The sequence below is a fragment of the Nesoenas mayeri genome (genome assembly GCF_963082525.1).
Source record: "Nesoenas mayeri genome assembly, chromosome: 1".
Classification (NCBI taxonomy): Eukaryota; Metazoa; Chordata; class Aves; order Columbiformes; family Columbidae; genus Nesoenas; species Nesoenas mayeri.
In genome coordinates, this window is record NC_137541.1 from 44,827,683 (window position 1) to 44,853,289 (window position 25,607).

General features: G+C 40.8%; 1 protein-coding gene across 1 annotated transcript in view; it reads right to left on the reverse strand.

The window, feature by feature from the left end:
* CFAP54 (cilia and flagella associated protein 54) overlaps positions 1-2,170 on the reverse strand; it is a gene marked incomplete at its 5' end in the record, with an annotated part of 114,217 nt that extends 112,047 nt beyond the window's left edge. Inside the window, 1 exon segment of the mRNA XM_080349867.1 lies at positions 1,980-2,170. Within this exon segment, the coding sequence (XP_080205993.1) occupies positions 1,980-2,170 (191 nt within the window).
* Between the last annotated feature and the right edge of the window lie 23,437 nt (positions 2,171-25,607).

The window sequence follows — 25,607 nt, forward strand, 5'->3', positions numbered from 1 at the left end:
CTGTACTACCTCTACACAAAAGAATGCCAGAGGATGAAGAGCTACTGGGAACTTCATGTTATACAACATTCTCAATGACCTGGAATTTTGGCATGGATCATCACTACTTGTGACTTCTGGGAGCAAGACCCAGGCAGCAATCGTTTTCATCTCTGTGAGGAATGCTGCAGAATTCTTTGGATGAGGGAATGCTCTCATGCCAACTGAGTTATGTACAGACATCGGTCACATCCACAAAATACCAGTTTGAATAAGACAGAGCCTACTCAGGTCAAAATATTCCAGAGGGTAAAGAAAGGTTTGGAGACACCGTTTAGAAACACTAATTACTTGTCATGACATTGGCAAACAGATCAGAATCAGCATGCCCAACTCCCAGCCATAAGATACAATGAATGTGAAGAAGATACAATGAATGTCTTCATTACCAGCAATTTTGGTGGTGGCTGAGTGGCATTCCTTCCTCTAAGGAGCCTAGAGGGGATAACTTTCCCAGTAAGAATACAGATCAGATAAAGCAAAAAAAGGTCTGAAGCTATAAATCAGAAGATTAAAAATAGCAAAGCACTGAAACCAGCTGCTGAAGCAATACAAAAGACCAATATATGGAATTCAAAACACTAGAGGCAAAAGACTGGAGACTGCTACCTGTACAACAGACCTAGCCCTAGACCTGAGGATGAATACGCCACATAAACAAAATAGAAATCCAGATGGCTTAGAAAAGGAAAGATCTCCAGTGCAGACAAATGCCAGGCTGCAGAATCTGAGTACCTCCTAAAAATGTATACAGCTCCTTTAGAGAATAGTCATTTGTAGACTACACCAAGGAAAGCACCAAGTGAAATACATAAGGATAGAAGCTGTACCTAAGTGACAAGCTAACCACCCTCTCACCTAACTCCTGTGCTGGTTTTGAATGAAATTTTGACAACCTGGGAAACTTTCATTTTTTTCATATTAAAGACCTGTAAATTCAGAATAGAACACTGTTCAGATAATAATGATAGAAAACCAACCATTTACCTTAAAAGAAGCAGTTGAACTTTTATCTCATAATGCAGGGAGAGCTACATGATAAATGTACAGTCTATTATATAAAAGACATATGCATGCACTATGAATCACACACCGATCCCAGTTGTTCTGTCTTAACTCCATTACAAAATCTAGATTTATGCATACCCACAGATATGCATGTATGCGAGCAAACAAATATGCACAATTATATTTGCCATATGCTCAGCCTGTATGTATGTGTATAAAAATATACCAACGTAGACGAAGACATATGCACAAAAAGAGCTGTGTGGTGTTATCCTCATGTAGCCCTACTGTGAGCACCATCTTTTAGAGGAATGTACATGCCCACACGTATTCACCCTCGCGCCCGGTAGCACATGTTGCTGGGTTGCCAGTTGCTCCAGGACTGTGGAGGGATTTTCCTACCAGAAAGCTCAAGGCAGCTCTGATCCAGACAACAGTGGGGCTGCCAACTTCCACAACACCTTGTGCTTTTTTTTTTCCCCTAAAGCATTAACTTCTAGGAAGTGCGGGAAAAAGGTGTTCAGATTTCGGAGGATTTTTAAGTACAAACAAAACAAAACAACCTCAAAACACAAAAACCAAAACAAACAAAACCAAAACCTAAAAACAAACAAACAAAATTGTGTTGAGTGTTTTGGGACACTGCTGGAGCGGCTGGCCCAGGTGAACAGCCAAGGGGAGCGGGAGGGAAGGGGTTTCCCGGCCTATGGGATGCGGCGTGAGGAAGGAGCCGGGAAGGAGGGAAAGGTCGCGGCGGGCGCCCCGGCGGTGCCCGGCAGACCGAGAACAGGAGGCCCGCGGAAAGACCCCGTGGGGCGGCCGAGAGGAAGGGGCTGGAGCAGGAGGGAGAGGGATTTGAGGCCGGCGCAGGTGGGAACGACAAGGGGCTCCCGGAACAGGTGGCGACGCGGGTGCGGTGGCACAGCCCCTACCCGCGGCGGTGCAGGTCGTGCTGCTGCGGCTTGGCCCCCGCCGCGCCTCCCAGCCGCCGCAGAGAGCCCAGGACGTCCCGCAGCTCGGCCTCGAAGCTGTCCAACACCGGGTTGCCCGGCGCCACGGCCCCGAAGAAAGAGGCTGGCAGGGGCTGCGGGAACGGGAATGGCGGCCCGGCGGGCTCCGCCATGATCCGGCCCGGCCGCGCTGGGAACGCGCCGCCGTCGCCAGGCAACGGCCTCGGGCAACGGCCCCGCCGGGCGCGCTGGGGCGGCGTCCCTGGAGGCTCGCGGGCCGGGCTGAGCGCTGACACAGCCCCGCTGAGGCCCCGCTCCGCGAGTCTGCCTTCACCCCCCGGAGACGGGCTTTGGGCTCAGGGGTCGGGTTGTAGCCCCTGCAGCGAGTGAGGGGGCTCACACAGCCCGACGGGTACAAGACCTCTCTCTGACAGGCTGAAGGGCGTTTTTCTCCCACCGAGGCTGCGCGCTGCCGTGGGGCCGCTGGAGAAGTTTGATGGGCACAGAATCGCAGAATCCCAAAATGTTAGGGATTGGAAGGGACCTCGAAAGATCATGTAGTCCAACCCCCCTGCTGGAGCAGGAACACCTAGATGAGGTTACACAGGAAAGCATCCAGGCGGGTTTTGAATGTCTCCGGAGAAGGAGACTCCACAACCTCCCTGGGCAGCCTGTTCCAGAGCTCTGTCACCCTCACTGAGAAGAAGTTTCTTCTCAAATTTAAATGGAACCTCCTGTGTTCCAGTTTATACCCATTGCCCCTTGTCTTATCATTAGTTGTCACCAAAAAGAGCCTGGCTCCATCCTTGGGACACCCACCCTTTATATATTAGCAAACATTAATGAGGTCACCCCTCAGTCTCCTCTTCTCCAAGCTAAAGAGCCCCAGCTCCCTCAGCCTTTCCTCATAAGGGAGATGCTCCACTCCCTTAATCATTCCTGTGTAACCTCATCTAGGTGTTCCTGCTGCGGCAGGGGGATTGGACTAGTTGATCTTTCGAGGTCCCTTCCAATCCTTAACATTCTATTATTCTGTGCTAACCCTCTAAATCTATTAAAAGAAAAGGTGGCAAACGGGGAAACCCCCAAGCTGTATTCATCAATGTTACAGGAGGTGGCCATAGCAAACAATTTGTTTTCAAGTTCTTTATAGGCATTATGGCAAAAAGGTTTGGGAGGGACCTGAAGGAAACCATCTGCGTGGCCTTACTCATTGTCATGATGAGCGTAAGGGACGGCTTAATTGAACAATGAAAGTGAAAGCTTGGAAATGTGAGGAGTGATCAATGAGCCCCGGCTGCCAGGGCCAGCTGTAGGCTGTTTCTTGACATTGAATGGAAAAGGATCAACAGGGAGGGGTAAAGCAAAGAAGTATCTGAAAAGTGCATCCAACTAGCCCATAGATGACAGTAAAGGAACTGCCCTTTGAATGACCAGAGAGATGTAGCATCCGCATGCTGAATGATGAGAGCCAGAAAATACTGCATTAGCCAGGCCAGAGATAACATGCAGGAATCATTTAAGTACTATGGGGAACATGCAAAAAAAATTAATTCAGTTATGACTAATATGCCTGACTCATTTAACACACCGATTTTGTATTGTTACCTGCTGGGAGTTGTGTGGATCCATCACCCAGCAGGTATTGTGTGAGTTGGGAGGGTGTTAGCAGGAATCATTACAAGCAATTCATATGCATGGAATTAATTCTGTTGACAATGGCTATGCATTTAGGTAGGAGCAAATGGCTGAGTGTAAGAGGGAGCGAGTTCCTCAGATTTCTGTCGAGGCAGTAGATAACAAGCCTGCAATGAAAAGACATGCCACAAAGGTGCTGATGCTGGATTTAGAAGTCACTGGGCACAGAGACAGATTTTACTAGACAACTGAAATATGAGAACTTGGCTTGGAGAGCAATTATTGCTACATTTACAGATTCTGCCTGTGCTTTGCCATGCTAACCAAAGAGCTTCCTGCGATGGATTCCAGATGGGTAATAAACACTGGCCTCTTGTGCAAGGCGGGTTGTGCTGCTGTGAGTATTGCTGGTGACATCTGCTTCAAGTCCCTGTGGACACCTGAGGTAGTTCACTAGATGGTGCTATATCCTAAAGGGCTGATCCTCGCATTCCCGGGGTCGCAGAGTCCTACACTTAACAAAGCAGCAGTGCCTGGAAGCTTCAAGAGGAACTTGAAAGACTGGCAACGAGATGCTGAATGACACTTTGCATATTTGGCTAAGAGATGGTGGACTGAATGTAACATTAGCGGTTTGAATTAGTGTTTCAGCCATAGAAACAAACTGAGTCAAAGAAAACAATAAGAGAAAGGGACCACAGCCATTTCCCAAAGGGGAAGATTACAGAGCTATGTAAAGATAAAGCTTTAAACACTGGGAGATTAACCAGGGCGTAGCTTATCAGACAGCTCATGAAAGTGTTCTAAAATTCGTGGTCAGAGTTTGACAGGGACCAAGCACATGCTCCCTGGGAGGTGGAGGTTTAGTGTAAGGAGGGCAGTTCTGACCCTCACAGCACCCACGCTGGAAAGCCATGGAGAACCACTGCAAGGAACTACGGTGCAGCGAGCATGATGCTATGTCTGTTATCTCAGTTTTAGATCTCACAATACTGATTCCTATTTTACTGTTCTGGAGAAGACTCAAACTTACATTTCAGATAGTCTCCATCTATCATTTAATGGGTCGAATATTTAATGGATCCAAAAGTCAAAAAGGCTTATAGTCAAATGAACAGAACATTTTAACTTCAGAAAGATCATAGATTCTTCAGAAGCCTACAGCATGCATAATCTGATGTTTACAGAGAAAAGCTTGGTGTATACAAAACAGTAAGAGAGTGATGGCTTTTGAAGTTGCAACCATGATAAGAGAATTTCCTCAAAAAATTGAGGATACATATCAGTCAGTACCTGTATTATTTGGAAAGTTTATAGCGATTGGTCTACCTTGACTTCAGTAAAGCCTTTGACACAGTCTCCCACAGCATCCTAGTTGCTAAGTTGCGGAGGTGTGGTCTAGACAATAGAGTAGTGAGGTGGGTTACAAACTGGCTTAAGGAGAGAAGCCAGAGAGTGGTAGTCAATGGTGCGGAGTCTAGTTGGAGACCAGTATCTAGTGGAGTACCTCAGGGGTCAGTACTGGGGCCAGTATTATTCAATATATTCATTAACGACTTAGATGAGGGAATAGAGTGTACTATCAGCAAGTTTGCTGATGACACTAAGCTGGGAGGAGTGGCTGACACGCCAGAAGGCTGTGCTGCCATCCAGCGAGACCTAGACAGGCTGGAGAGTTGGGCGGGGAATAACCTAATGAAATTTAACAAGGAAAAGTGTAGAGTCCTGCATCTGGGCAGGAACAACCCCAGGTTCCAGTATCGATTGGGAAATTACATATTAGAGAGCAGTGTAGGGGAAAGGGACCTGGGGATCCTGGTGGACAACAGGATGACCATGAGCCAGCACTGTGCCCTTGTGGCCAGGAAGGCCAATGGCATCCTGGGATGTATTAGAAGGGGGGTGGTTAGTAGATCAAGAGAGGTCCTCCTTCCCCTCTACTCTGCCCTGGTGAGACCCCATCTGGAATATTGTGTCCAGTTCTGGGCCCCTCAGTTCAAGAAGGACAGGGAACTGCTGGAGAGGGTCCAGCATAGGGCAACCAAGATGATTAAGGGAGTGGAGCACCTCCCTTATGAGGAAAGGCTGAGGGAGCTGGTTCTCTTTAGTTTGGAGAAGAGGAGACTGAGGGGTGACCTTATTAATGTTTATAAATATATAAAGGGTGAGTGCCATGAGGATGGAGCCAGGCTCTTCTCGTTGGTAAACAATGATAGGACAAGAGGCAATGGGATCAAGCTGGAACACAAGAGGTTCCACTTAAATTTGAGAAAAAACTTCTTCTCAGTAAGAGTGACAGAGCACTGGAACAGGCTGCCCAGGGAGGTTGTGGAGTCTCCTTCTCTGGAGACATTCAAGACCCACCTGGACATGTTCCTGTGCAACCTCACCTAGGTGTTCCTGCTCCAGCAGGGGGATTGGACTAGATGATCTTTTGAGGTCCCTTCCAATCCCAAACATACTGTGATACTGTGATACTGTGATTCTTTGAATTACATATGTCCCTACACCCTAAAAATGTGATTTGTTAAGTGGAAGGCTAATGGTGTATTCATCGTTGGTAGGTTAACATTCAGACAGTAATCTGAATTACAGTAAAATTAGGGAGAAAGTAGGTGAGATTATGGAGAGTAGGCACAGACAGGATCCCAAGAAATGGAATTTAGGTAAATCCATTGACTCAAGCAGAGAGGTCATAGCAACCTGTGATTTACTACCACCAGGTCAGATATGAGGAAGCTGCCTCAGAAACAGAAGGACACACAAAGGGTTAACTTAATAAAAACCCATATAGGAAGTGTCTGGCTATAGGGGCAGGAGTATGCTTGAGTTGGAAAGGTGAAAACCTTTGCTGCTAACTCATCAAGCTGCCTGCTTACTTCTCCCATGGCAGTTCCACTTGTGTGAAGGGCAGTGGAGTTACTAAGAGCAAACAAAGGGGGGAAACGCTGCATGATGACAGCAAAGTTAGGCAGGAAGAGTGGCCAGTGGTATCAGGGTACAGAGGCTGAGATAATGTCTGCCCAACCCTATTTAGTACATCAATCAATGTTTGTTTCCTGTGAGTAATTATGAGATGCATTTTCAGATCCCTTCCTAAGGTGCTCGTCACAAATGAATTTTGGAGTGTATAGATTTTGCTGATGACATTCAGAGACAGAGACGGGCATGGATGCTGTACTACCAGACTTCTGCAGGTTAACTTGACCATTCCCAGACAAGAAAGAGCTAAGTTTATGTCATCTTTTCCTTGATACTTTTAAGAAAAAAGTCTGAGTTGGGGTGACTCTGGGCCATCGCTTAGCATCTTCAGGCTGACAGGCTGATGAAGACGTGGGACTTCAAAATAATGTTTAACATATTTATGGACTAGCATATTCAGAACTGGGATCTGCATTTACTCTCCTTGTGGTATGCCTGCCTGGTTGTAACTGCCAGTGAGAATCCAGTTCTCGCCATTTGAGTGTCAGTACATTGTTGGATTTACCAAACAGAGGTAACTCTAGAGAAAGAAGTGGTGGCAGGTATGTGCTGATTCCTATGGAGGAATTCAGTTTATGAATCAGGCAAGAAAAACATGGACAAGGACCAACAGAAAAAAGAAAGAAGTCTTACATGGCAGTACAGAATTTGCTATTCATATGATATAGGGGAATCAGATATGATGCAAAAGAACAGCCCTAAAGCCAACAGATAGCTGGAAGAGGTGAATTAAGTTGCTGAATGACAAGAGAATACTTTATAAATGTGATAAAAGTTGTCCAATGAGAGGAGAAAAAGGGAGGACTTGTACCAAGCTTACAGGAGTGGAGTCACTTGCTGGAATCAATGTACCTTTCAAATAACTGTGTGGGGAGCAGAGGTGTGTGTGCAGCATCCATGCGTGCAAGTTCATTGCTACCTGAGTCTGTGGCACTTGTCTATACCTACAACTGATGAAACATATATGAGAATGCATGGCTTTTAAGGGTAGCTATGAGGGATTATACTGTCATAATTTCCTTCCCATCCTTCTGCCCTTCATGTTTTAGGGCTGTTAGGTAGAGCTGCTTGTGTCTTACTAATAGTGTCTTTAGACTGAGATGCCTTACTTGTATCTGCTTTTACATTGAAACAGAACTTGTGGATTCCTGACCTTATCTCATTGCTGCCTTTCAATGGAAAAGCTGGTAAGGAGATGAGAGATATACTGTCATGTTTTGAAAGCATTTTATTTTCTCCTGCACCATGAAGAAACTTGTCCTGAATCAGGAAAGTACATGCCTGACTGCGAAGGTAGAGAAATGCGAGAAGATGGTGGAAATGGCTTATTTAGAACACAATACAGATTGCAGCATTATAAAAACCCAGCACCTACAGAGCTTCCTAAAGAGGAAGGACAAACAAAGCAGCAGACCAAGCCCTTTACTGAAATGGCAACACGTGTTTGTGAAGTATTCCAGCATTGTTGCTGTCACTGAGCAGTATACAATATTTGTCAAACAATGGAATGGTCCCTCAAGTCTGGAACATACATTAACACAGTACCTGAAGCTTGTGAATATTTTGACAGCTGATTGTCTTTTTAGATACACCACAAGCAGATCTCTGACAGTATTAATGCAAGTGAATCCTAAGAGAAGGAAAACACTGAATTTTTAGCTGAAAAGGGTTCTTGGCTTCCTTTCTGATCTAGTGCGTAAGTGTAGTATGAGGAAGGGAAAAGTGATCAACATGAGAAAGAGCTGCAGCAACTGAGAACTGTGCAACTGCCAGGCTCTTATAAAGCTGTTCAAGTTTGGGGTGACAGTTGTCACTGTGTTTTGGTTGTATCATATGAAAGGTTTCAGTGCCATATTCTAAAGATGAAGTGTAAGTTTTCAAGGTTATAATATAAATGTAATATTTCTTAAATGTGAATATGAATGTTTACAAAAAGGTTTTCTCAGTTTCTTTTTATCATTAGAGAAATATTCTTAGGCATGTAGATGAATTTAGGTTGAGTTGCAGAAAATCTGTTACATGAAAGAAGTTATCTTGTTCAGTTGATTTTTTTTTTTTCCTGCAAAGAAAGTGTAGGAATGTGTAATATTTCTGTGAACAATCTGTGAGATTTGACTCACCCACTTAGGCTGTATTGTTATGCACTGAGTGGGTTAACCAGTCACTTGGGATGGAGATGCAGCAGGTTTTTTACACAGTTGCCTGAGTTTTTAAGAGGTTTAAGTTGAAACACAACAGATTCTGAGATCTGCTTTATAGGCTTAAGTACCTAAGGTAGCATTTGGACACATCAAAGTCCATTAGTGACTTTCCAGAAGATGGGACTATTGCTTTAATGAGATCGTTAAATTCCTGTTGTTTTCTTTATTTGATTAAGATATGCTTTATTCCAGTTTACAACTCTCAGTTAATATAGCTTATTTGGAAAGACTTCCAAATATCCCTGTAAATATTTCTTGTGAGGATGTACTAATTTTGGTTCACTAGACAGACCATGGAGGTAAACTTCTTGTCTCTGAACTCAAAGATCTTCTCTCAGATCTCAGGAAGTTTTAGGCGTTCTTCTGAAAAAGCAGCTATGCCTAGGGCTAGTTTAGAGCAATAGTAGCCCAAAACAGCCTAGTGCAAAAGCCCTGTAAATCCCTTCCAATCATGAAAAGGTGAAAGTCTGAACAAAATTTTTAGTGATGTGCATGAAACTTGCATCTTAAGAACATACTAAAAGATGCAAGACACTCAGCTGTATGTGCAAAAACCAAGAGAGAGACCTGAGCTAAAGGCAACATCCAGTTACTGGGTCGAGCGACGGGCATGATAGTTCTGTTTCCTATGGAATGCGAGAAAAGAAGTAGCAGAGATGGAGCACAGAAATGAATTCTGGTTTAGCTACATTCAGCTTAAGCTGATTGCTAGGCATCTAGTAGTTAAGATTTGATTTTGGAAAAAAAGCAGTGACATGTTTTGTTTAAAACCATCATGCATTTTCTTCATTCCACAAAGATTCTCTAGACAAACTTGAAATGAGAGCAAGTATAGCCTACTCCAAGAAATAAATAAGTTGTGAAACCCTTCCCAAATCTCTCTTGAAGCCAAATATGACAGTGCATTTTTATTCATATTCTCCTGATGCACATTTGCTGTTATAATTCTGAGCTGCTACGAATGCTGTAGATAGAAATCATTGTGGGGAAATAACACTGCTGTTCGTATCTGTAACTCCTGAGTAGCCAAATGCATCCTTATCATGACACTTTCTCTCTTGTGCATTTGGTCTGGTTGTACTCACAGGATCAAAATAGACTCTTCTGGGAATTAACCACTGGCAACAAACAAAGGGAGACCTAAAATAACCTCATGATGACCTCCAATATTTTTAGATCAATGCATTTCTGTTCATGCCATTTCTTATTGGATTACAGTATGCATTTTGAAACTTTTTGGCATCTTTGCTTCAATTTTTCATTCTTATTAGTTACTCACTTGCCAGAATATTTTACTCTAAGGTCAAAGCATCAGCTGATTGAGGATTGTTCAAGCAGCTGATAGAAATTGTTTTGGGCAATAGCCTGACCTTGGACTAGGAGATTTAGCAGCTTGGAAGTCAGCAGCAGAAAATCATGCATTGTGGAAGAGTAGTTATTTGTTGGTTATTAAGCCTTGCTTATTTGCGGAAGTAGAAAAAAATAGCTTTGTCTTCACATAGTTATTTGGATATTTCGTATTTTTCAACAATACTTTATTATTCTATGTAATTATATTTTCTAGATTATTCTTTCTAATAATATATATCAGTCTGAGCTGTTAGTATATATTATTATCTTGGTATGTATTATTTCTAATATTGATATATGTAATAATGTATACCATTGTGAACTTTTATCTCAGCACTTTAGAATTTTGGAAAATTAATCTTTAAAAACAAATCATTGTTTTGCATTAAACATACATGTGGAAAGGTTACATGTCTAGTTTTTAGAACAGTGGGACACGAACATGTTGGCCTTTTTTCAGTTTAAGTAAAAATTAGAATAATTTATTTTTAGATAAATTGGTGCTATTGCCTGATTCTATTTTATGAAATAAAAACTGTCCAGAAACAGGATTATATGTTTAACAGTAGATCTGTGGAAATGCAGATACTGGATCATTAGATCCCTAGTAGTGCTGTAGAAAATCTACAATATAAAAAAAGTATAATAGCACTAAAAAAGAGTAAACAGTTTCTAGAAGGAAGATTAAAATCCCAGACTTGCAACCAGCTGCTAACAAGAATGGGTAAAGTGCAGGTGTTTCCTGCAGTGATTCTGGTTTCTTCTGGTGGTAAACCACTGATTGCCAGTGATACATAAGCCCACAGAAATTAAGCTGGAGAGCAGAAATAGATACATTAGAGCTAATGTGGTTGCAGTAAGCCTTCCTTTAGCTTTTTTTTTTCTTAACACTTTAAAGGGCAGATGATTATTTTCAGTATTAGTTTCAAAAGGAATAGTAGTATGTGAATTCTTAATGGGAGCGGAGCGCCTTTATTATATTAAAAAAATTACCCTTCCTGGTGTTTGGTCCTGCATCTACAATCAGTGTGGCAAATGATTTCTAGTTTTGACTGCAATATGTTTGAAATAACTGATACTTATATATATCTTCTTTTTCTGAGCCACCCTTGTTTGCTATGCGTTTTTGTTATTATTTCTATTTAATGCCTAGCATTTTTTTCTGTTTGATTTTATTCAGATTGTCTTTTTACTAGAAGTTTTCACTAGGGCTTATATTTAACAACATTTAGTCTACTTCAAAAATATTTTAGAATTTTATACTTTATTAATATGATACTAAATGTCAATAGTGTAACTTGGAAACACTGTTTTACCAATCAGAATGAGATCATTTAATCCTTTTTCCTCAGACTGAAGGACCCTCCACAAAATGTAGACATAACTCTCTTAATAGGCAGACTAAGTGAACTTTATTAACTGTACATTTGAACTTCTCTCTGGTGCAGAGAGAACTCGGATGGAGTAGTATTCCAGGACTGGGCTGGACTCATGTGAAACTTTAGGCTGTGAGCTCTCTCTTTTGAGACAAACAAAGAAGAATAGAGAGAAAGAGAGGCAGTAAAACATACATACCTATATAGAATTCCAAAACAATAACGGAATAAAGTTCTTGGTTATTTGTGATTCAATAAAGTTTAGCTTATATGCCTTAACACACACTTTCATCTAGTAGCAAAGTGTAACAAAGAAAAAAATAAATAAAACAGTATCAGCAAATAATCTATGTATGGTCTGTTGGGAATCCCTATTTAAGAAACAGTGACATGATTTTTGTGAAGTTATGTGAGTGAAGAATCCTTCAATCATCTTACTAATTTGAGATCTTATACACGACATTTTCCAGGTCTGTTCTTAGTATCCTTATTATAGGCTTTTAGAGGAAAAAGCCAATAGGTCCTAACGCTTGCAGTTTTATAATTCTGTTCAAGTCTTAAACTGCCAAGCTGACAACTTTTACAGTACCCATTTCCTAACGAACAAGAGACTTGTACTTCCCCTTACCAATACATCAATAGTACCATCCGTTCCTTTAGGACAGCAATTTGTACTGCCATTTTTAGAACACAAAGGCAATTATATACATTATATATACAACTATGTACATTACTGGTCAGCATGCTATCAGTCTTTTCTTTACATTTTTTATTTTAATCCAAGACACAGTCTAAATAAAATTGTATTCTTTACCATTTTCTCCCTCAGTATTTCAAATTGCAAAGATTGAACTATTGCTTTTTCTCTACATGATGGCACTTTATGAAAAATAGAAATTGCTGTCAGTACTTTATCATGTTTAATTGATGCAATAATAAAAAGCATGTAGACCTCAGCCACACAAACGTAGATGAAACTTTGGTAGCAAGTTTTGAAAATTTTGCTAAAATATTTTCAAGTGGACATATGGCTCTTCCTCTATTAGGTATATTTAAATGGCTATTTTTTACTCAGTAGATCTACTTTGTATACTCTGGTGTGTCATATTTAGAGACAAAAGCATAGTATGTGTCTTTGTAGAATCAACGTAAGTGAGCTAGATTTTATTCCTTCCTGTATTGTTAGCAATGGAGTTGCTTAATAAATTATCCTTAAAGGAGCAAATTTTGTTATGTTGTACTTGTATAATTCCATTATAAGACTAACAGAATGATCCCTTAGAGAAGGTAGACACAACATCTCTGAAATAAAGCATTATACATCCACCTGAGTTAGCAGAAAGGTAACTTAAATATAATTTAGTCATCAGAAACATAACTACTAGGTATCTAACATGAATATTCCCTCCGCCCCCCACCCCAGGCTAATCTGTGCATCTGAGATTATGTATGCATTTACATTAGCAATTTGGTTGTGATCAGGAATGCGCTTTTGAAGCAAACCCAGCTCCTGCACTTGCTTCAGGTTGCAGAGTGATCTTGGGTGCATGGGTTGAACATCTGAATGGAACTCAGCTGAAATGTGCACTCCATGAGCACACCTGCAGCTGGTACTAGAGATTCAGTCTCAAGGAACAGACTAGAATTGAGTTCAAAGTAAAACCCCCAAAATGTGCATGATGTGAACATTTAGTCCCTGGGACTAACTGTTTCCCAGTACAGATTTGTACTGAGTGCACTGCTTTCCTTGTTGATATAGCCATACCCTGCTTTGCTCAATAGGAAACAAATTTATTTGAAGCAATACAAAAAAACATTTATGCGATTTCTGTAGAGTTGCTTTTAAAAATATCTATACTTGAAGATAAAGCCTTCTAAGACACCACTGCTACCTCTACTTCTCTTTGCGGATAGAGGAGAGAGAAATTGCTTACGAAATTTATGCCACAATTTAAACATTTCTTACTTGTCACAGAACTACATTTTGTGTCTTAAAAAGCTAAAGAAAAGATTTTCCATGTCTCTTCCATACCATTGGCATAGATGACAAAACTGCAGTGATTATAGACACCTAACAAAACATGCCAGCGCATTGCATATGGTGTCATTTCTGTTTCAAGGTTAAAGTTTAAAATAGGGCCTTTGCCAGTGGTTTGTAGTTTGTCTCATGATTTAGTTGAGAAAAAAAGGACCACATTGTTAAGCTTTACTACAAAAAGTGTTCTCCAGCTCTGGAAATGCAACGTCATTTTCTTTAGATCTTTGGTTTATCTCCCTTTAATAACAAAGTTAATGCATCATGTACTTTCCTAGGAGCCTCCATTTTTTCCAGGCTACATCTACATGTAAATGCTGTTCCCATCCAGAGACCACTTGTCTGTGCAGCTCAGTTGGTAGGCGGCAGATCAGGCACAGACCAGCAGATTCAGTATGATGGCTCCATTCACACTGTTTGACTACAATAATTTGCAGAGACTGAGAGAACAGGGAGCCTGCCTTTATCCCTGCTGCAGAGGTGCATGGTTCCTCCAGAGAACCTATAATAATTTCCTTAAAATACATACTCAGAATCTTGTCTGAGAAGAATGTCTATCTTACTATAGCACTGCTCCTGCTGTTCTTTCGGTTATCCCACCAACACCCACTGAGGCTTCACTCAGCAACATGCACAGTCCAAAGGCCTCTGTGACTTTTCAGCACCTATGTGATCTATCATTTGCAAGAGCCTGACTCTTCAGGGAGAGTTAAAATTGCTGAGTTTCCAGAGGAGCATAAGAAGAAAAGGAAATTAATTGACCAGTGCCATAATGCCGAATCACAATTTCAGCGAGAGGTCAGATGACTCTGTTACCAGTCCTGATGTGACGTCAGGTGCAGCATCTGAGCCAGCTCTAAACAGGCTTAGCCACTTGGCAGAGAGTGCTGTGCTGTGTGGAAATACCAAAACAATGTAATTGCAGCAGAAGGATGTACCAGAACAGCCTGTCTCTGATGTTAGTGTATCTGGGATCACATTGTGTATTTCCGATGGGGTGCTACTTTGCATAGTGTGGGTGCACATTTAATGGCCAGTATTCACAGCACCACAGGTGTAAAAAGTGAGGGATCTGGGAACACAAAAATACGGAGATGACAAGATGGGAGATACTGTTGTTAGTGGGATGCACTAAGAGACCACAATTTGCCTTGGAAAGCTCGAGGGCTGTAAGATGTGATACCTGGCACATGAGGAGAAGGAACTGTAGTAGATGATATTACCACTTCTGTTGTAATTGTACAGGATGGAAAAGACCATGGGAGTGGTATTCTTTTTTGAAGGGAGAATAGGAGGAATTCCAGAGGTAATATAGGAATCCATAGAAAGCACCACGCAAGGAGATGAAGAGAGAAGAAAGGAGTGAAGGGGAGAAGTCACAAGGAACAGCAGAGGAAAGGAAAATGGGCTGCTGCATTCTAAGTGCCAATGATGCTTAAAAGTAGGGTCTCAGGAGGACACTCTTCCCTTAAGAAAAAAGAAATTATGCCGTGAACAGTGATAGAAGTAGGTCTTTCAAGTACAGCCCCAGAGGCTGCTCCAGAGAATAGTGAAAGACAGTGGACAGAAGAGGGAAATACATGAAAAAGAAAAATAATACCTTCAGAATTCTTCCTAAAAGAGATACTTTCACTTTCATGTATCTATTTGTTGCAGCTTGGGTTTTTGGGCAAGGAACAAGATCAAGGTAGCTGTGGCAGACCCTAGGCCTCAGTTTCTTGGGTCTAAAATCAGGCGAACTTCTTTTTGACAATGGCAACCCTGACTAGATTCCAGCACCAGCATCCTGTGTGATAGCGATGCTGGCTGCCTTCACACCTTAAAGGGGGGTTCCAGGCTCATTTTCTGGGAAAAGGCCCTTAATTTGTTATTGTGAATAATATGGTGTCTGTAACATCCTGAAGTGTTTTGTTTTGTTTTCTTTGCAAATGCTTTTGTACCATTTAAAAAAAGATTTTCAGCAGAGGCAAAGGTGGGGGCTAATGTTACTGCTCTTGCATTTTCCATGATCTAAGATGTTTTTCAGAGAAGCAGTTGGAGTAGAAGGCAGAGAGTGGGAGCTCTGAATGGGAAGGTGAGGGGGTCGGGCAGATCTCCAGGTGTCGGGTGGAGCCCCCTCAAGCCTCCAACTTACATTTACTGAGTCAGAGAATTAGGGTTGATGGTGACAATTACATATGCTGGGTACAGCAGAGAACTGAGATGATGAGATAATGTTCTTCCTTAGGAGAAGAGAAAGGCAGTGGGTGAGAGCAATAGAAGAAGGTAAGATGAAAGGAAACACATGAAGTGGGAGTAGGTCAAGGCATACGTTTTAGGAATGGTGCTGGAATTTCAGGAATCACCTCTTCAACAGGTGATACTTCCTCTCTGGGGCTCTGTAGCTATTAATATGGAAGAGAGTCATTAAAATGTAGAAAGACTGTCTGGCGCTTAGTCCCAAAGAAGTTTGCAGACAGGGATGTGTGGGAAACTTCCTCAAGGAAAGTGTTTTGCCTTGAGAGTATAATGGTAGAACATTTCTTCAGGGTTATTCCTAAGCAAAGGGAGCTGGCAAGGTTCAGGCCAAGATGATCTTCTCTTCATTAGTGAGCTGTAAGAGGTCCCTGTGTATTTTGGAAGGGTTGAAGAGATTGCTATTTGTGTCATGGGATGACTTTTCAGGTTCAACCTGTTGTAGTCTGAATTATTCGAGAATGCTTTGTCTACACTACACTTCTCTTACAGTTTAGGGATGTCTCTGTACTTCAATAATTTTCTTGGTAATACATTTGTTACCCAGCTTTGGTCTAGTGACTTCATTTTGTATCCTTTAAAAATTTTATTTCACTTTTTTTTTTTTCTTTTCAATTTTGCCATTTAGTTTAATGTGATTACTGGATTTTAATAACTGAAATTATAGCAGCATTTTGGAAGTAAACAGCTGATCACTTTAAAAGGCCAGTTACCCAATGACAGGTCACATGTGGGGCTAAAAAATACCAACAGGAGCCTGAAACTATTCTATACTGTACTATTCAGTGAGTGGATAAATTTGTCAGATTTCAATATTAATTGTTTCTTTGGCATCATTATTATATATTAATTTATTAATATTTTTTTCTGTTCTATGCATTTCTGTAGCACCTCTAATATTATAATAATATAGCACACCTCTATAATTTCCTTTGACAATTATTTTTAATAGAGAATACCTGAAAAGTGGATACAATTATATTACTGAATAATGCAAACCACAAGAGAGATTTACAGAGAGGAAAAAGAAAATACAAGCTAATGGCTAGTTCAACCCTCATTAAATACAAAATGCAACATGAATGATAAGGTTTCCGAAGTCCTCAAGCATCCTGTATAGCCCATGGCCTTTGTTTCAACCCTAGAGCTGTGCAGCCCCTTCATTTAAAGTGCACAATAACTGTTTAGAGGAAGGGATATTTTTGCATTTGCAGATGTATATATGCATTCAGAAAAATAGCTTCCAGCAACTGCTGAGTAAAAGTCCATTCTCCTGATCATTTCTACCTCAGTGGGACCTGCAGAGCTTAGAAACACACTTGATTCCTGAATTCCCTTCTAAAACTCACTCTAATGTGAGAAAGATTTTTTCTTTATCTCAACTCTATCCTGGTCAGCCCATCAGCCATCTTGTCTTTACTAGTTATTTGACATCCATCAGTGTGTACAGTGTCAGGATGTTCTAGTGCAAAGCACTAAAAATCATCATGGTGAATGCTTGTATCACTCCAGTCTGAAGACTGGACCTATTACAAAATAAGAAAGCTGCTTCACTGTATGCAGAAAGAGGGTTTTATTAGATGTGGAGAATCAAGCTCTGCAATCAAGCTCTGCTCTGATATGTATCTCTTCACAGCACATGCCACATGAGTATGTTTTAACAGGATGAATTGAAGCAAAACAAATATCTCAATTTTACTTCTCCGGTTTTTGAGAGAAACAGGAAATACAAAAGGAAATACATCCAGCACTCTCGGCTAACAATTATCATAGGAGTTTGAAAAACAGTCACACAGAGAAGAATATTTGCAGAGTCAGAGACTGCAGTGACCTCCCACACTGTGAAGTTCTTTAGAATTACTGAAATTATAAACAAAGTAAAAGCTCTTCTTTCCCAAACAGCCGCCTTGATGTCACTTGTTTCCACATTCCGGCTTCTGTCGCTGCATCCCACACTCTTTCTGTTGCTAAGTGCTTTAGGCTTCTGCAATATGTTCCAGCAGCTCCCTATTTCTCTCAGATCTCCAAACGTGCTATCATCTGAGAGCAGAATGTCTAGGTTTATCTGACATGGTAAGAAAAAAAGATTAAACTGTACAAATTACAGCTTCCTAAAGAACACAAGAATTTTCCATACCAAAAAATGTCTTTGTAATCTTGCATGCTCGCTCATAACATTTTGTTAGAACAGGTTTTCAATTCGCAGTAGGAAATGTGAGGGTTGGGGGCACGTTAGGGCTCCTGGGAGCAGCTATAACTGAACCTTGAATGTAGGTAACAATAACAGCACAGAGCACTGTGTACTTGCAGAAGCTCAGATCAGTGCTGTCACTGAGCTATGCAAATAAAGGAGCTCATAAATAAATGGAAATCATAGGAAAAGTGGGAAAAAAAGGACAATACAACAGTTAATAATTTATATAGTTTTGTAATTTGATTAGTAAGTATTGACTGTTAAATCTATTCAACATTGTGGCTTATACATTGTTTGGTTTCTTTTATGCTTGTAGCATGCACGTAATAGCTTCCATTTAGAAGAGAATAATATTGTCACAGTTATTCACCCAGCCATGTCTGTCTTGTCTTTTTTTTTTCCTTAGTGGGTAGGCATCTTACTAAGTGCAGTTTTCAGCCCATGTACCTTTACCCATCCTGGAGTACAATTCCACAGCTCTCCTGTGTCCTCAGCTGTGATACCAGCATAGCTACTACTGTGACTGACAGCAGGTTTTGCTGTGTCTCTCCCCTTCAAATTCAGATAAGCAACTTCATTAGTGGTTAAAGAGCAAACGTATATACTTAAACTGGGTGTACATCCCCTCATCAGACACAAGAAGCAGTCTGGGTACACGTTTATGCTAGATTTGCCATATCCCAAGGCCAGCTCAAGGTGCAGGCAAAGTAGGCGGTATTTTAATGAGAAACTAATTCAGCACATTAGGACTGGATCAGTAGAACGAAACAGTTGATACTGAGGCACCTCCTTTTTCCATGGTACGTGTTTTGGGGGTTTATTCTGGATTATATTTAGCCTCATCCTTGGAGTCAAACACCTCCGCTACACATGTGTTTTGAAGATTTCTGAGGAGAAAAAGTGTTAGGTATGTGCTAAAGGACCTTGTGATGATGCAGCTCACATGCTATTTTGGAACCTACTGTCCTCATTAGCACTAGGGTGCATGTGGAGCAGATCTGAAGCAGAGCTGCTGTTTTCATTTCCTCCTTAAGGAATTTAGTTTGTATGCACCAAAACCACTCTTGAGAACTGAGACAACACATGGTAAACGGAGACAATGACAGGATTTTCCTCCAAACTGCACTATTGCTTTGAAACAAATTGCTAACATAGACACAGCCTTTGACAGCTGCTGAAGGCAGCAATCTGCCAGTTCCTCTATGGCCAAGGAGAGGAGATCAGCTCATTTAGGCTGAATCTCCTCCTTCCACATAGACCACCTTTCAAGATCACTGCAGGCCTTCCTGCTCTCCTATCAGTGCTCTGTCTTCTTTCGTTTTTTCACATACATTCTCACCACCAGGAAAAGGTCCCTGACCTGCCCCATCACCATCTGCGTGGAAGGTAAAGGAAGCAAACTGTGGCTGCTGAAAGATGATGCAAGCTGTAGAGTCAGGACTGACAGCTGCATGAGTCCTGAGCATGGAGATGCCACAGCCACAGAGAACCAAAGAGTGTCTCTAGGGTCTCACACAGGTTGTGAGAGGGCCTTCTAAAACCCTTCTGCTTTTTTTCACACCTCAGCCTCCTTTCATCCTCACTCAGCCTCCTAAAACATCACTGGCATTTAATAGCACTCTAACATTCCCCTGGAACAAGAAAAAAGACCCTTCCTAGTGTCCTCATTTCTTATTCTGCAATAGCTCACCTGCTAATTCTGCAAGTTTTTATTAACTATACAAGTACAGAATTTTTAAAACCATGTTTCAGCAGGTGCTTTCTCTCTACCTCATTCTCCCCACACAGAGGGAAAGAGAGTTTCCTTTTAAATCTGCCTGATTCCTCCTGGTTCCTAGGCCTCTTCTTTGCCTCCAGACATGTTCTTTTAATAACTGCATGCTGAGACAAGAGATAGCTTGACTCTATCTTTGTTCCCTTAGTTAGTCTGGGCCTGAAAGAAAAGCTGATAACCACTCTTTCCCTTAATCAAAACCTGTGATAGGTTGTTCTGCTGCTTGACGTCTTAAAAGCCTCTGTGGAGAGCCAGAGTTGGGACACCCTCTACTCTACAGTAGTGTTAAATAGCCAGGATTATTCTGAATCAGAGATTACCAGCCAAGGCAGGCATTACTCTCAGCTGCGACGCAGCAATTAATAACTAAAAAGCGGTCTAAGAGTCAGTTGAAAAGCATGCTTTGTGTCTTTCTAACTGGACTAAATAATGGCATGGCCCCCATCCTGATCTCGGCCTGAGGCCTGGCCCAAACATGTGAGGTACACATGGCTCCTGCATCTCTCCCTGCTTCCTGCTGCTTTTCCCCTGAAGCACTACTTTAAGTAGATTTTACAGTGTAGTCATATGCTCAACTTGCTAATAATCAGCTCAGTGTAAATATCGACACAGTGCTGCAGAGAAGCTCAAATGTCATCATAATCGTTCCTTTGGGTCACTTCAGCATGGTGAGGAACAGAGAGAATAAAGGCAAGTGCCAGAGGACAAACAGGTACTGTACAGCAGTCATGGAAGACCAAAAAGGGAAGAGGTGAAACAGTGAGCTGGTAAACCTGGGGTCACCTGGAGTCCTCCAGCTGGACTCTGGGATGCTGGAAAAGGGGTCCCCAACAGAGCAACTACAGATTCACAAGAGGTGACACCAGTCATAAGATTTTCAAGATATTTCTATGTAGAAAGACTGGGAAAAAAAAAAAAAAAATCAGGGGCAGCAGCCAACACAGTTTTGCATTCAGTTGACAATGGCCAAAAGCATAAAGTGTTGATGTAGTTCATTTGCTAGTGTCCAATTAAAATAAAACTGAAAAATAAACTCCCAGCTGTAATGGAAAGCAGTTTGATATCTTTGCTGAGATGCTCCTACAAAGGCCAAGGAACAATGCAGGTGGAAGTGACCTGTATCTCACACATAAGGACATCAACCTAGGAAGCACCAGAAACATGTTGCAGTGCTGTGCCCACTACAATGACAGAAAGACAACTCCTGTATCTCTTTAAAGGTAATATACAGAGATGTAGTATACTCCCTGAACAGTATTCTTGCTATGTTACTAAGAGACGACTGTTTCTATGGAGAGCTTGTTGGTGGGCAAAATAAACTGTTTTGATGAATTATAAAAAAGGTAAATTAATTTTTAAAACAAAACATTGCGGGAGTGCTAATTGTATGAAATCATGCTAATACAGAATTTCAAGTACATATTTCCCTCCTCTTTTTTTATTGTTTTTCTTTTTAATTTCTAGTGGACATTTATCCTACATGCCATATGGTCTACAAACTGATATAAATGAATATCAGTCCTGCAAAATACTTAACTAACTGTAACAACCACCTATGTAGTGGCTACAAAAGCTCCAACTGAACATTTGTTTGCTTTTAAAAGCTAAGTATAATAGTACGGCAATTTATTGTGGATTATAAGTATCCACATGACCATGAATATGCCATGTTGTGAACTGAACAAAAAAGCTTTGAAATAAGAATGGTAAAAGCAAAGAAGGAGAGAACAAACAAGTACATTAAATAAAGCTCAGCATTTAATTTTAACATGCTTCTGTGGTAACAGCTAGACTCTACAGATGACAAGTAATAGATATGTGGGGGTTTGTGGTATTCCTGCTTCTTTCTTGTTTATAGCTCTAATTATCTTATACAGTGCTGAAACAGATCTTGAAAAGCACTGTGCTTGACTTAGAGAACAGTTTAGTTGATCAATCAATGATTTGGCAAAATAAATAACAAGAAACTAGACAAAAAATAAATCAGTGAGGAATTCCACAATTAAACCAACTGGAATTTATGAGTGACCTTTTTTATCTTTACAGCTGTGGAAATTATTCAACTCATTTGAACATGCACTTTGATGTTTTCAGTGTCAGAAATATTCCATATATTACACATTAATTCCATCAACTGTATTTTTTTTTTCTTTTTTTTTAGGTTCTTCATAATAAAGCCAGCCCAGGATTATAATTGAATCTTAAATGCACATGCAGAAATGTAAGGTTTCTCATTGGAACCTAAGACGAAGCTGTTCTTTCCATGACCTGCCATTTGTACCCTTCTGGTTTTATTTTTTCTCTCACACTTGGTTGCAGTCCTCCAAATCTAGCACCAACATACGAATATACACATGGCTGTCTAAAGCAGGACCGATCTGGCTGTGCTGATTAAAAAAAAAATTACAGACTGCACCTCTTTGTCCCTCCCATCTGCCAGAGGGTATTGTCCTTGCTGGAGGTGTGGTAGAAGGAACTACAGGCATCTGAGTCACCTGTCTTGATGTTCTCACTAGTGGTTAAAACTAATTGCCACACTACACAGGGAAACAGGCACAGTTCCCATCTTCTCTCCCTCCGGCTGTAACAACTTTCAGCGGAAGGGTAGGGCAACTAGCTGGGGCAGTACAGCATTAAAAAGTAACCTCTTAATTCTACCTATCTACCCTGCATGGTTAGTGTTTCTAAGATTATAAGACAGTAAAAGCCTTTGGCCTAGATTGCCAGGTAAAGCCCTTACATCTGCTTACCTCCTAATTCCCTGAATTCTTTTTGCATGTCTTCTCTCTTGCATTCTCTTTCATCTATCCCAGCTTGTCTCTGTCCCCATTCTCTTACCTTAGTGCTTGCTTTGCATAGAGTCACACTCCCCCAGTGACACCTCAAAAGCCGCCATTATAACTTTGAAAGCAGTCCTGACAGCCAGCTGCCAGTGTGCACAAAACTCCAAAATGCAGTTGATCTGAGCAGGAACAGGGATCTCTAGAATATGTAAGGAATTTTCTGCACATCAACAATACATTGTAAACCCTTGACCTGGGGCACAGAGAATAATGTGGGCAGCATGCAGTCCTCCCTACAGTAAGCCATGTTTCCCTCAACCCACTACATTCTGTCCCCAGATTTCCTGTACTTGTTTTATCTTCAACATCCACTATGTATACTACTTCCATTTTCATGTGCCCTTTCTCATAGTCTTCATGTTCTCTATGCCAGATTTTAGCTCCGGTCCCACTTCTTTCATTCCCACGTCTTTCCACACCTTTCTGTCCATCCTTAAAACCATAAATCTGAGAATGATCTGTTTTCAGCTTTGCTGAAACAAACACCATCTTTGGTAGAACAAGCTTCATTTTAATGTAACAGGATTACAGGTAAGTAACCAGCTGTCATGACTGAAAGCAATTTCACTTAAGTCCTAAAACTCTCTGGAGACAGCAACCATTACAATAAGGAAAAAAATCAGAAGTTGGACACCTTTAATCTTGTAACTGCAGGAGTACCTGTGTATTTTGTGCTTTATTTTCAAATGCACTAAGTACTTCGAATTGGCAACAGTACAAATGTTCTGAGACTCACTGATGGCATTTCTAATCAATTCAGTGAGTAATGACTGCAAATTTCTATAAAGCGATTTACTTGCAATGAAGAAGAGAAAGAGATACTTGCTATTCTGTCTAAGACACTCAACCTGCATGAAAGAAACAGAGAAGAATAGAAGCCTCTTCCCCTGCCATTTCAGGTTTCTGTTTCATAAAGGGAGATGAATCTCCTTGAAAAGAGATCTGCATACAGAAGTGAACAGCTTTCATTACCTGCACATCTTCATTGTTTCACTCAAATTCTTTTCACTGGTCTTGGTCTCCAACACAAAATGTAAAATATATATATATATATAAATCACTAGGCTAAGACTTTCATAGTGACCTATCTTCTACCGCAGAAACCTCATATTTAGACAATCTACAGAAAATACCTCACAATTTACTATCTAAGTATGAAAATTGTACAGGGTTGGGGTAGGCCTAATATCTTGGATTTTGAAAAGCAGGATGTCCTGCCTTTCAAAGCAGTAGCAGAGGAATAAAGGAGTGTCTAGCCATTTGTTTGCAAACCAGGGCAGAAGTGTACAGAAAGAGTCTCTCTGCTGTTAACTTCCTTCTAAAAGGATTAACCGGACTCTCGCTGAAGTCAATAGAAATACTTCACTAATATTGGTTGGAGAAATCTCCAACTAAAGAAAAAAAGTCAAGAAAAATCAAGCAATGAAACTAGATCTTCCACTAAAACACCACCCATGTCCCAAAAATATGCACAGCCAGTAGACACTTTCTATGTCTAACTCCCAGAAATGTTGGATATAAATAAAAACATCAGTTCAGACATTCTAAGTATTGTCTGCATGAATGATAAATAATGTTATGTGTGAGGAAATGAGAAATAATATTTAAGTAGCAATTTGATACGATGTTGTGAAGTTACATATGACAGATTAAGAAACATAAAGGAAGAAGAGAGTGAACAGCGGTGTGTGCTATGTACATGTCAAGTTATATATAATAAATATCTATATGCTAGAAAATTACAAAATAAAGGGATAAGGGAGAAGCACAGCATGACACAGAACTTCCAGTAATGGTAATTTCTCCAGCAATCGACCAGTCTCCAAACACCAGTATAGCTACACAAATGCAAATCTCAGGTGTAGATAACAACCCCACTATTTGCACTTCAGGAACTCTTTCCTGCTTGTCAAACAAGCAAGGTTTACAAGAACAAATAGTATCTTTCCCTGTTTCTGTCTGAAATATACAGTGCAACTAAGTCAACGATCAGTTATCAGTTACTCAAATCATGGTAGAAATGGCTACAGTTCTTGTTAGCAGAACTAGTATATAGCTTTTTGTTTCTTGCAAGGGTGACCACCTTCTTGTTGCTATTTCCTGCTTCCATTCACCCAAAGAAGAGGTTTGGTCTTCCAGTGATACTAGAGATTTGTTTTTTCTAGCCTCGAGGCCTGCAAGTATTACTTTGTAGTAAATCCAAGTAACCTGGAAAATACTTTATATGAATACCAGGTTGGTATAAGAAAACAAAAAACTATCTTAATTTGATTACTTTAAATGGACTGAAGCTTTGTGTAGGTGGAAGAGGATCATTACAGAAAGGAGTGCTACACAGACTAATACATATACAGCTCGTGCTGTGAGCAGAACAATAGCTCTAGTTCTTCTCTCAGAGCACAGATACAATTAGTTAGAGGATATTGCATTCTTCAGAAATTTTTGGCATCCAATAGAACAAAACAACCGCATTTCAAAATAAAATCTTGTATTTGAAAATCATTTCCCCTTTTAACTACCTGCCAAGACTTTCAGTCTTTCCCCTGCAGAAGAACACATCCCTTGTCAGCTGAACACAAAGCTTTCCCACACTGCTGGCTGGTTGTGAGGTTGCTGACTCCTGCTGCTGCGACACAAAATCCTCAACTTAGCTCTTGGCAGGAAAGTAACTGCTTTCCACATACGTGGTGTTACAAATGGACATGTTTCTGTGAGGTTTCCATCTACCATTATGTGAACTTCAATGGTTTAACTCTTATGCTTTTACCATCACAAAATAATTTTTCTGCTCAATAAATGCAGAGGCAAAGCCAGTGTTTTCATATTCAAAGCAGGAAATCTTGGTCCCCTGACAACACTGTAGTCCTACTGCTGGATTTATATTCTAATGGCTGATGGAGATTTCATCAGATTGTCCAGTAGCAATAATTCATTTCATCTAACCTGTGCGTACTCTGTTCTCACTAGCATAGAGAGCAGACC